The sequence below is a fragment of the Hyperolius riggenbachi genome, chromosome 8, assembly GCF_040937935.1.
Source record: "Hyperolius riggenbachi isolate aHypRig1 chromosome 8, aHypRig1.pri, whole genome shotgun sequence".
In the NCBI taxonomy this organism is placed as follows: Eukaryota; Metazoa; Chordata; class Amphibia; order Anura; family Hyperoliidae; genus Hyperolius; species Hyperolius riggenbachi.
In genome coordinates this window covers 123,919,912-123,933,267 of record NC_090653.1, presented here as the reverse complement: position 1 = coordinate 123,933,267, position 13,356 = coordinate 123,919,912, and the positions used below count along the sequence as shown (strand labels likewise).

General features: G+C 45.2%; 1 protein-coding gene across 2 annotated transcripts in view; it reads right to left on the bottom strand.

Annotated features, from left to right (window-relative positions):
• The window catches only part of MTM1 (myotubularin 1), a 131,745-nt gene that overhangs the window by 72,909 nt on the left and 45,480 nt on the right, over positions 1-13,356 (bottom strand). For both annotated transcript variants that reach the window (XM_068251021.1, XM_068251020.1), the window contains exons 2-4: positions 11,843-11,915; positions 8,728-8,800; positions 3,444-3,544 (exon numbers count right to left, since the gene is read on the bottom strand). In XM_068251021.1, the coding sequence (XP_068107122.1) occupies positions 3,444-3,544; positions 8,728-8,800; positions 11,843-11,905 (237 nt within the window). In that variant the 5' untranslated portion in view covers positions 11,906-11,915. The remainder of the gene's footprint in view (positions 1-3,443; positions 3,545-8,727; positions 8,801-11,842; positions 11,916-13,356) is intronic.

Sequence of the window (13,356 nt, the reverse complement as noted above, 5' to 3'; positions counted from 1 at the left end):
CAGATCTCCTGTAAAATACCTTGCATTGCCCTAAGGGCCCCTTTTCACTAAGAAAAACAATGCTAATACTAAAAAAAAAAAAAAAAAAGAAAAAGATGACTATTTTTCGCACTACAAAACGCTTCAGTCTATAAGATGCACCTAGGTTTAGAGGTCAAAAATCAGGGAAAAAAAATACTAAACCTGTTGCATCTATGGTGTAAAGCCATCTTATGTCCCCCCAGCTGTCTGCAAGCTACTCTTATCTAATCTACACTACACTAACCCCTGCTGCCCCCACCAGTTACACTGCACTACACCAACCTCTGTTGCCCCCACCAGTTACACTGCTCTACACTTACCCCTGCTGCCTCCACCAGTTACACTGCTCTACACCAACCCCTGTTGCCCCCACCAGTTACACTGCTCTACACTAACCCCTGCTGCCCCCACCAGTTACACTGCACTACACGAACCTCTGCTGTCCCACCAGCTAAGCTACACAACACAGCCACTTCAGTATTTCAGCTCTTCTCCCCCTCGCTCTGGTCCTGCTTCTATACACATTCCTCTCCTCTTGTCTGCATCTTCCAATATCACGGGACTCTGTGGCCACCTGCCACTATACTCCGGTCCTCCTTTCTGTTCGGCTTGTACTACCTCATTAGTGGTTCCACCATACAGCATGACCCCAGCGGCACATGTGTGAACCTGTCGCACGTGTGCTGCTAGGATAACAGTATGGGGGAAGCACTAATGAGGAAGTACGAGCCAACGAGGAAAGAGGACCGGTGCTGTATTGCGGCAGGTGGCTACGGGGTACCGGAGCAAGGGGTAGAGGAACACTGAGGCGGGATGCTTCCCTGCGCACTTTGCACCACATTTTGCCATATATTCCGAATATAAGAAGCACCCAGTCCCCCCCCCCCCCATTTTGGGGAATGAAAAGTGCAACTTCTATTGCAAAAAATACGGTAAATACATTTTCATGTGCTCTGAAATTTTGTACAGGAGCTGCAGCAAGACCGACATAGATAGAAAAATCACCTCACAAAGGCATCACATACATGGAAACGTTCCTGCATGGTTTTCATTTCCTTTAAAAGTGCCTAGTATTTTGCGATCCGCAAGCTATCGGAATCGAATTGCAACATGCTGCTAGTGGTAAAGAGCCCTTAGGGCCACTATCATGAAATTTAAAATTTAAATGTAAATACAAACGTAGAAGATAACAATTATCCTAGAGTAAAATGAATTCACTATAAATATATTTGTTTCCAGTGTTACCATTAGGGCTGGAACCCACAAGAGCGTTTTTTTGAGCATTTTGGCAGCGCTGCGATACGCTAGCGTTTTGCCAAAACGCTCAGCTGATGTTAATGGATGGGGCAACTTCCACAGGAGCGTTTGCGTTTCCCAGAAACGCAAACGCAGGACATGCAGCATTTTGGGAGCGTTAGCGCTTCAATGTAAAGTATTGAAACGCTAGCAGAAACGCTCAGCAAAACCTAAACTGAGCGGTTTTGCTAGCGTTTTGCGGTTCAGCACACTGTAACAAAATGAAAAATAATTCACAGGACCAATCAGGATAAAAACGCAAAACGCAAAACGCTAGGCACCCGCTGGGGAAAAAAATACAATGTTGCAAAACACAACCCAAAACGCGCATGAATCCGCTTGCAAACCGCTCAGACAAAACGCTAGCGGTTGCGTTTTGCGTTTGCGGTTTTCAGTGGGTTCCAGGCCTCACAGTTTGATGGGTTCTGGATCATTATCATGGGGGATTCTCAGTATTTCCTTTAGTCTTTACTAAAAGCACTCCCAGGAAAGGATCTACAGTATATAAGAATGCCGGCAAGGCTCCCTACTCGCCTGCACATTCCGGCAGGTGGGCTGAGCAATTGCTGTTCAGTGCTTTTGAAAAGAAATAAAGCCTGAGAATTCCTCTTGGAGAGATGAACTAGTCCTAAGCCTTTAGATGGTAAGCTTTTGGCAGGGCCCTCCTTTGTGTAGCCTACCCGATTGTGCACACAGAATAATGTAATGTATATACACGATCTGGCATTGTGCATCTTACAGCTCATTACCTGTATTGTGTTGTCTGTCTCCCCTATTATCATTGTCTGCTACCTTATTGTCAGCAAAGGGTGATATGTTGGCGCTCTATAAATCCTATAAATAATAATAATAAACCTGTCAGATTTTTACTACTTACTGTAAGTGGCAGCAACCTAGGGGAAAAAAAAATCTACAGTGCATCTTACTCTGGGACAAATGTACATCTTATTTTTGATATTATGGCTTCAATTCATAAAGCACTACCGCATGTGGGAATGCAGAAAACAGCTGCTTTAGTGACACGTTTAGTGAAGTGTCAATACACTAAAGGTGCATACACACGTTGGACTGACAAGCTACCAGTCGTCAGACCCGCACGCGGGCCGGACTTTCTGATGACAGTTTCCGCGTGTGTACAGTCTGTTGGCCAGCTGATAAGGCTGTTTTTGATCGATTCGCCAAGCAGATCAGTCAAAACCAGCCTTATCAGCCGGCTGACAGACTGTACACACACAGAAACTGTTGTCCGAACGTCCGCCCTGTGGGCAGGTTTGCCAACTGGTAGCTTGTGTCAGTCCGACATGTGTACGCACCTTCAGGATGTTACTGCATAACAAGCTGAAATTACCAACCAGTGAGGTAAATTACCAAATTTAGCGCCCCCCCACCACCACCACCACCCTCAAGCAGCAGAGGAGAGAACAAGTACAAAAGAGGTTACCCCTGCAGACCTTTTAGACGTTAACCCTTTAGACTCCAGGTTGAAGATGCCGAGGTGCAACTGGTGAAATAATAAAAGTATGGTGTGTCTTATGTTTATTGGAAGTCCATCTAAACTCTGGCCATTAAATGAAATGTTACAAAAGACTGATAAGATTCAAAAGGACCAGAAGGGAACATGTAGATATAAAGGGATGCTGAGGATGCCTCTTACTATTGTAATGCTGTCACTGCACAGAAGTGAGAGAACATTACCATTACAGAACAGCGACCTACTCCACAGCTATTCGACCATTTAAGGAACAGGTCTTGTGAACTGAAACATGTTTTTCAGTAATTATCAAACTTCTACTGCACCTGTGAAAATAGGGATAAAATAGAATAATCTAAAATACTGAATGTGGTATTTTACCAACCTGATTTTTAAAAACAAATTTTATTGAACAGACCTTTATGAATTGAAGCCTTTATGTTTAAAACGGGACATTGTTTTTAAGAGTACAACTGATCTTGAGAGTTTCCCAGCATAAGCGAGGACAGTTCCTCCCACAATACAGTTCCTCACACAATTTGTGTCTTCGGTACTGTTCCTGCAAAATGCTCAATTTTTGCTAAGGCATTTGGTAAAAGTAAAGAGGAAACACACAGTGGAATAATGTAAGAGAAAAGTAGCCGATTTAACTTACCGGTTCCTCACCTTTGAAGTACAGTTTATAATTTGTGACATATAATCTCCCTTTAACTGGGTCATTGAATGGACACATGTAGATAACATCTTTATCTAGAACTGGAAAGAAAAAAGTTACGCAAGTTAAAACAAAAATGTATCAGGTATATACCATATTTTTCTCCCCCAAAAGAGGGTGGAAAAGGTCAGTGTGTCATATTCTGAATAACATGGTAAGGTGTCCCAGCTATCCCCCATGCTGCAGCAGTCTGCTGCCATCATACCTGCCAATCACAGGGTCCTGCAGCTATTTGCTCTTTGCACTTGCTTGTGGAGGTTTTATGTCACTGGTGCCAATGGTCTTGTGGGCAGGGCCAATGCTATGTCATTGGAACCAATCACTGCACTCTTTCAGTGCAGGGAGGGCAGTGATGGGCCCCAATGATAGAGCCGTGGTCCCACCCGAGACCATTGGCACCAGTAAGACACAACCTCCACATGCAAGTGCAAAGAGCACATACCCGCGCGCTCTGAGTATGGCAGATAAATCCTCCAGCTCTCTCCCCAGCCTTTACTCTGGGCCCTCTACTCCGCTTCTGCCACATTTTATCAGTTAGATCCCTAGCATACCTCCTGTATTCTTTCAGCAGGCTGCAGCAAATTGCCCAAGTGCACCGCACCATTCACACTCACTTCTCAGCCTGTGGAAGTATGCAGGTCCCTGGCTTTGACAACAAGACTAGGTTGCATCTCTAAAAGAGATCTACATCTTCTACAGGGCTGCTTCTACATAACCATGGCAGTCTCTGGTGGTCCACAAAAGCCTCCTTAGGGTGAGGTTTCACTTCTTACGCCCAGCATAACCATTAAAACAGTACAGATCTCCTTTATGACTTGTGTGCCTGCCATAACTTGTGGGGATAAATGTAGCCGAGAGTGCCCCAGGGAGCAGTGTAGCTTAGGAGATAGACATTGGGGGAGAAGCTCCACAAGATGACCCTGCACCATGGACGCACTAGGTTTAGCATATTTAGCATATATCTTTCTCCTGGTTTGTGTCCTCGAAACCTAGGTCATATTACGGAGCGTCTTATACCACCAAAAAAATGGTAAAAGGATAGCAAGAGTTGTTTAAAGCAGAATGAAACGGTTTTCCAAACAACAAAATATGAATTCTGCATTTTTAAACAGTTAAGATTCTTGGACGTGACTCTCACATCCGAATTTGTATTCTTAAAGATCAGTGCACATGAGGTACAAGGGGGGCACAATAGGTACAAGGGGGACACCCAGGCATACAAGGGGGACACCCAGGCATACAAGGGGGACACCCAGGCATACAAGGGGGACACCCAGGCGTACAAGGGGACATAATTGGTAGGAGAAGATCCATAAGAAGCCCCTACACCATGAACACACAAGGTTTAGTATATTATTTCCTGGTTTTTGTCCTCTAAACTTTAGTGTGTCTTGTGGCTCCCCAAAAATACGGTACTATAACATTTCCAGCAATTTTCAAGGATCTCATACATGCTCCTGTAGATCCAGACTAAAAACGATCTACCAGCGGGTGGAAAAATACTGTAACCTTCATCAAATTGGAATGTGATGCAGGTTTCTGAAAGGTTAGTAAATAAGCTAAGTGCAGGCACCTGCACTGAGAACTTGAACCACTTGCCGACCGCCCACTACCAATTGGTGGCGGCAAAGTGGCACCCCCAGGACTGCGTAACGCTGATCGGCAGCGGCACCTGGGAGACTAATTAGCCGGGGATCGTGCGTCACTGCCACCCATCAGATCATACCCTAACCTGCCCCGGGCACCTGATCACCCGCCCTCAGATCACCTCCCAAGTGCATGGTTTACATCTGTTCTCCCCTCTAATCACCCACTGATCACCCATTAATCACCCACTGTCACTGCTACCCATCATACCCATCAGATCAGACCCTCATCTGCCCCTTGCAAGCACCAAATCACCCGCCCACACCCTCAGATCGCCCTCAGACCCCCCCCTAATCACCTCCCCAGTGCATTGATTGCATCTATTCCCCCCTCTATTCACACCCTGAGACACCCATCAATCACCCCATCACTGCTAGCCATTATACCCATCAGATCAGACCCTCATCTGCCCCTTGCGGGCACCCAATCACCACCCACCCACACCCTCAGATCGCCCTCAGACCCCCCCCCCCGATCGCCTCGCCAGTGCATTGCGTGCATCTTTTCTCTCCTCTAATCACACCCTGATCACCTATCAATCCCCCCCCCCCCCCGTCACTGCTACCCATCAGATCAGAACCTAAGCTGCCCCTTGCGGGCACCCAAACACCTGCCCACACCCTCAATTCGCCCTCAGACCCCCCTGATCACCTCCCAAGTGCATTATTTACATCTGTTCTCCCCTCTAATCACCCATCAATCACCCCGTCACCACCTGTCACTGCTACCCATCATACCCATCAGATCAGACCCTCATCTGCCCCTATGCGGGAACCCAATCACCCGCCCACACCATCAGATCTCACTCAGACCCCCCCCTAATCACCTCCCTAGTGCATTGATTGCATCTATTCCCCCCTCTAATCGCACCCTGAGACACCCATCAATCACCTCCTGTCACCCCCTACCCATCAGATCAGGCCCTAACTTGCCCCCGTGTGGGCTCCTGATGAATCGGCCAAACCCTCATATCACCTCAGACCCCCTTCCGATCACCTCCCCAGTGCATTGATTGCATCTATTCTCCCCTCTAATCACCCCCTGAGACACCCATCAATCACCTCCTGTCACCCCCTAGCACTCCTACCCATCAAGCCCTAATCTGCCCCCTGCGGGCTTCTGGTCACCCAGCCAAACCCTTACCCGCCCCACCGCAGTGACAGAATTTTTTTTCTGATCACTGCAAAAAAACACTACTAATAACTGTGGCGCTGTAAAGATCAGTTTTGATTTTTATTTTTTTTAATCAAAACTCAGTGACCAAAGCTTTCTACTTCCCAAGTACTCCCTTTTGCTAGGTAGGTGCTCATTTTCCTGGGTAGTCTCAGAGTAATACCCCCTAAATTTAACAGTCCACCATGGCAAAAAAGGGGTATTCCGCTGAAGAGGCCGCCGAGATTCTGGCCCAGTGGGGTGAGTGCAATTGGGAAGCCTCATCCGACGAATCTTCCAGGTCAGAATACGAACCGGTGAACAGCAGTGGCTCTCTGACCGATAGCAATGACGAGGTTGAGGTCCCGGCTAGAGCCAGGCGTACTACACCCCATGTCACTGGACCACAGGATCAGACTCAAGGGCAGCAGAGTTGTGCTAGCGCTGATCCGAGTTTTCTTGGTGAGGCATGCACCAGCAGCGTAGCATCACCTGGACCTAGCACCAGTACTACCGTAGACCCTGGTGAAGTGGCGAGCACCAGCATGGTAGTAGAAACTGGTTCAGTGGCACGTGCATTAAGACCCGAGTCGCAGGCACCGGCAAAACGGGCCCGTACTACCTATAGTCTCCCAAAGGTGCTGGCAAATCCCAATTGGCAATCCCCTGGTTCCGCCGTACCCGTACTGCCCCCTTTCACTGCCCAGTCTGGAGTCCAGGTGGAGACAGATAATCTAGGATTGGCCCTAGACTTTTTTCATCTGTTCTGCACCGTGGATCTCTATGACTTAATTGTGGCTGAGACCAACCGTTATGCCACACAATACGCAACCGCCAATCCGAGAAGCTACCATGCCCAGCCTTTTCGGTGGAAACCACTCCAAGTTTCCGAACGAAACATTTTTTGTGGTCTTCTCCTTAACATGGGTCTATTCAAAAAGAATGTATTGCGGTCTTATTGGTCTACACACCCAATACATCACATGCCCATGTGCTCTGCTGCCATGTCCAGGTCACAATTTGAGAACATCCTGCACTTCAGTGCCAATACAACCTGTCATCTAAGAGGCCACCCTGCTTATGACCGGTTCCACAAAATGTGGCCCCTCATAGACCACCTGTCATCAAAATTTGCAAAAAAAGAAACAAAAACAATAAAAATCAATTTCCGCTAACTTGTGACAAAAAATAAAATCTTCTATGAACTCACCATGCCGCTTAGTGAATACTTCGGGATGTCTTCTTTCCGAAATGGGGTCATTTGGGGGGTATTTATACTATCCTGGAATTCTAGCACCTCAAAACATGACAGGTGCTCAGAAAAGTCAGAGATGCTTCAAACTGGGGAAATTCACTTTTTGAACCATAGTTTGTAAACTTTTTACCCAAACAAACCAAAAAAAAATTCTATAAGTGCCTACCTATTGATCAAAGACATGTAGCACAAATTTAGACAAAAATGTATATAGACGTTACTTTATTTGAAAAATGTCAGCGCAGAAAGTTAAAAAAAATAATCATTTTTTGACAAAATTCATGTCTTTTTTGATGAATTTAATAAAAACTAAAAATCACAGCAGCAATCAAATAGCACCAAAAGAAAGCTGTATTAGTGACGAGAAAAGGAGGTAAAAGTAATTTAGATAGTAGGTTGTATGACCGAGCCATAAACCGAGAAAGCTGCAGTGGTCTGAATGGAAAAAAAAAAAAAGTGTCTGGTTCTTTATGCCGGGCACACACTAATACAATTATGCGCCAGATCGAGCCAGCGGCTCGATGCCAGCGCACCCCCACGGATTGATCCTCGCTCGCCCCCGCCGGCGCTCCTTATCAGCCGCTCGATTCTCCGCTATTGTCCACCGCCAGGGATCGAGCGGGGAATCTATCCAGCAGGTCATCGGACCTGTCGGATATTATCAATTGAGCCATCAGCGGCTCGATTGATAAGGGAAACAAACGCTGTGTATGCCCAGCATAAGGGGTTTTAAGACTGCAGTCCTTAAGTGGTTAATATAAGTAAGTAAACATCCTGTGGATGATGCATGGATATAACTAGGAAAGTCACAAGTGTACCTCCCAAATACCCACTGGCATTAGGGATCCCCTGGCAGCGAGGTCCTTCATTCTTTTGGTTAAAATGTTCCCAACACACACAGCATTATTATAGAGGACCCATATCCTTAGCAGCTTCCTTTTGCCACTCAAACAGCACTAACATCACACCATATCAGATCTAGCAAATCTGCATATTTAGGTTAGACACCATCTTTATTTTGATATAAATTTGTCTAGGTGCCCATTTAAGGGACTTTCAGAAGCCCATAGGGCTATTGTGATCCTGGGGCAAAGGTTCCAGCCATATCTATCATAAGAACCCTGCAGGAAAGTTGCACCGCAAGGCACAATGTATACACCAAAAGCTCACCTGTAACAAGTGCTTCTCCAGGTAAAAGGGGGATTTCATCACTGTGTTCCTGGTTCATGTCATCTCTTGGCACCTGTAAAATAAAACTACTTAACAGAATACTGACTTATAGTACAAATATATACCATAGTGCAGATATACAAGGCACAAGCTTTTGCTTCATCTCCTGCTCTAGTGTGGGGTATCTAGAAAATGGAAATTCCTAATCTAGATAGTAATACAAAACAAGAGAAGAGCTCAAACTTCTGTCAGGCTGTTGGTACCATATATATATATACACAGTAGGTGGTACCTATATGATATAAAATGATTAATAACAGTTTAAAAACAGCAAGAAATGTTTGCCTCCTCTCTCCGATGACTGGAACCAAAATTTGGTAAACAGTTTATTTAGACGAAAGTAAGAATGTGTTTCGTGGGCAATATTCAACTTCCTCCGGTCAATTTCTGCTAATAAGTGCTTGTACCCTTTAAGACTATTGACACAAATTGACCTGAGGAAGTGAGACATTGTCTGAAACGCGTTGTTGCATTGCGCTTTCATGTGAATAAACGCTATGCCAAATCTTGGCTGCAGTCATCTATGTTAGGTAAGCCACTTACCCAACTATGGGAGGCAACACTTGCCTGCTATTCTTGAACTGTTTTTCACCATTTTATATCATCTGGTTGCCTCCTACCGTGTTTATAGTTGGTCACCGCTGTTTGGAGATTTTACGCATTCATAAACAATCTTTTTTCCTTATTGGAGCACAACCACTGGAAGAACTATGCAGACTCAAGTGGGGACAGGTTTTCCCAACCTCCACATTCACTGCTAGTTATTCTGATCAACGCAGGTTTGTAAATTCTACTCTTTTTTAAACCATTTATCCTATTTCAAGGAAATACTACACCTATTGGGCTCCAGGTCTCCCAGTGTTTTTGTCCCCAAAAGATCTCTTGAATCATTCAGGCTTTTCCTCATTTGTTCATACTGTGAGGCATAACGATTCAATCTCCTAAACGTTCGAATAATTGGTCAGGGCCACCAATGGAGGAGAACAATTATAAGCAATACGATCAGACTAAAAGAATCGTTCCAAAATCAATAGAACAATAGTTTGTCGTCGATCAGCACCATTACTGGTACCCGGTCGATTGGGTGGAGCATCTTAAACCGAACTAGAGCCAAAGCTCAGGTTCAAAATCTGACACTTACTATTTAGAGAGGGAAGCCTCAGGATCCTAATGAGGCTTCCCTCGGTTGTTGCAAGCCCCCCGTTGCTGAGCACAACCCCCTTCACATCAGGGCCGCGCAGCTCCTCTTCCTGGATCAAGTGCGTGCAATGCCCTCGACTCCGTGCTACTCTGCATGAGCGGGCGGGCTCAGTCGGCAATTGTGCGCAAATCTTCCGGGGGGCCGCGCTCAGCAACAGGGGAGCACGGAGTAGCGAGGGAAGCCTCAATAGGATCCTGAGGCTTCCCTCTCTTCAGGGAGGATCTGCTGATTTTTTTTTTTTTTTTTACCTGCGCTTCAGCTTGGGTACACTTTAATTCACACTAAGCATTCTGTCCAGGTGACTAGTATCACTCAGACACAGTAATCATCAGCCTTAAATGTATCTCTCCATTGTATCCTAAATTAAAAGTTTAACTGGAATTGGCCTTTAAAACAAAATGCAAACCTCAATGATAGAACCTAAACATATGGTGAAAAGCACATAATAAAGGTGCATCCACACCTAACAACTGCTGTCTCCTGTCAGGGATTTGGACTCCATCCCCTTGGGCGACATTGCTGGGCTGGCCTGTACAGACGTATGTCAGCTGTTAAGTGATGTCATGCAGTGGGAGGGGGAGAAGTTTTCAAAGAAGTTGGCTGCCGCCCAGCCAAGTTGATCGGCCAGGTGGATCGCTTGCTGAGTGGCCATCCCTGGTCAGTTTTCCAGTCAACACTACTCTTCTTTTCCTTCCTGTCATTAGGTGAACCAATCATTTATCACCATTTCATGATCACCAGAAGGCCACACTACTAAACTAAACTGAAATGAAATTAGGAGTGAGCTGATAGCTTTGCAAGGCACCCTTTACTCATAGTCTCTCTGCTGTTTATCGCAGCTCTAATCACAAATCTAATACAATAGGAGACAGTTAAGATTTATCAGACTTAAGTCAAGAAAGACAAGAGTCTAGATAGCAATTCCTGTGACATGTGCTTCTGTTTTCTATGCTTCCCATCAATATCAAACTCAATATTGTGAGGTATGAGCACTGAACAGACACAATGCTCCGGTATGCCACAAAAACATGTAATTTTGCTATGGTGAAGTGGTTCGATGGCACATGAGCAGCTTCCAGTGGGTGGAGCAAGCATAAAACAATATATTTGCCCAACACTATCACTTTAAGATCCAGCGTGCCAACTTTTAAAGCATCCCTGTGGGGGGAGGGGGGACCTGTGCACAAGCTAGACCTCAGCCAAGTTCCATCTGGCATGTGCACATATCTGTAGTCCAGAAAGAGGCCAAAAGAACAATGCAGGTCACACACTCGTAGGATGAGAGGACGCATAACCAGCAATATCAGTACCAAAAAGCAAACCATTTATAGTGAAGACTGTTTTCATTGAGCCTGAGGGTCTACTTCCCTGTACTCATTGGAAATAGATTACAGTGGATGGAGTGGTGACCAGAAGAAGAGACTAGCCACAATTCCCTGGGAACCAGCGGCTTTAATTGAGTTCTCATTTGAGATAAGCGCACTGCTTTTGACCTCAGTCGGCAGGCCTTCTTGTGCTGTAAATTCTTGGAATGCTTTGATCTCTCTCTACTAGCAGAAAATATTAAGAAAAAGCTGAAGTCCTCTGTTACTGTCTCACACTGCCCCTAGTGACAAGTGGCCATAAATACACATTACAGCAGTACTAATTAGACATAACATAAGAAATAAAAAATGTGCTAAAATAAATTGGCCTGGAACGCTTGCAGGCTTCTAAATAAATTGGCTGCTAAAGGGTTAAGAATCTTCAGACTTTATGAAATCCAGATACTCCATATTTCTCCCCACTGTTAATATTTTACCAATTGTACACTAGAACATGCTGCTACAAACATTAGCTATGTCTAGAGCTTACCCTTCTGACTGAAGCATTTTCTAAGGAGTTTGAATTGAACCTTGTAACCGAGGATGAGGCCATGATGAGGAACCTGTAACAGAGAGAGAAGAGATTTACACATGATGACAGAAAGACACTGCACTAGACAATTCCTCACAGACGGGTAATTTACAGAAATGCTGCTGACAGCCAGGCATCACTTGTGAATGAGGAGAAAGTCTGCCAAGAAACACAGCTACTTAACGACCTCTGTCTGCAGAGGATTTCAGTTCAAATACTACAGACAGCAGTAGTGAAGGAGCACAGAGAATAGATCTGTTACACTGTCACAATAAAGTACTAAAACAAAGTGTCAACTACTCCTACTACAGGACTCCGAACACGTAAGGCGCATTTATCCAGCGATTTCTACCAAATGGGAAAAAATAAGAATCAAACAAGAAACGTCTTCAAAGTTAACACACTAGGGCAAAAAACAAAGAGGAATACAGATTGTGGCATTAAGGGCTCATTCACACTACGTCAGACGTTCCCAGAAATTAACCACAGAATTGTTGTCCATGTTACTGGAATGCAGCGGCACAGCCACCTGACATATAAATGGGCAACAGACAGACAGGGACATCTCCAGAATGCACTGCACATTAGTGGGAACACTGGACACTACTTTCTGCATCAGATGTTCCTGCATATCAGACACTATGGGCCCTTTCACGCTGCATGCATTTTGATGCAATTTTTCGATGCGGGTTGTCGATCCCAAAGGTACCGTGGTTAGCATAGTAATTCCCCTGGAGAGAGATGTGCGGTCCAATTGTAACCTAATTGCAAACAAAGAGCATGCTGCATTTTTCCTGCATTTGCAATTAGGTTAAATCAAAGGGAACACATACAAATTGCCATTTCCAATTTGAAAAAAGCCCCCCCCCCCCCCCCCCATTTTCATGTCAGCAAAGGCAATCATGTATGCAGATCGCACCCGTACAAAATAGCTGTTACAAAACAGGTCACACAGGTATGTTATGTGTACACATACTGTATATTGTGAAACACAGTAATGAATGTGCTGGAAATCAAAATATCAGCCAAGCACTTATATGCAGTTGAAGTAAATCTTTAATTTGATTTTTAAAAAGTCCAAACACTGGTGCACATGAGAGGTGGGGCCCCTGGGCTCTGCCACCACCCAGGACCCCCAAACCTGCATGCGACACCAAAGGGGTAGTGAGGTGGACCCCAGTGTTCACACTACCAGGGGAATCACCTACAACCACCCCTCAATTGAATGCCAAGCACAAGAGAAGCAAATGCTTATGTCTTCCCTGACTGAACTCATTTAAATTGCCACTGCCATTTAAGTTGGTCTGCAGACATCCTATCAGCCAATAAAAGGTGCAAATACTTGCACCTGTGTCTGCCATACCAAATCTAGCAAGAGCTGAGATGGACAGCCATAGACGGGAGAGAGAGTACTGTAGTACATAATCATAGATAATGTGACCAGCAGGGGGCACCGCATGCAAGTAGCCCTC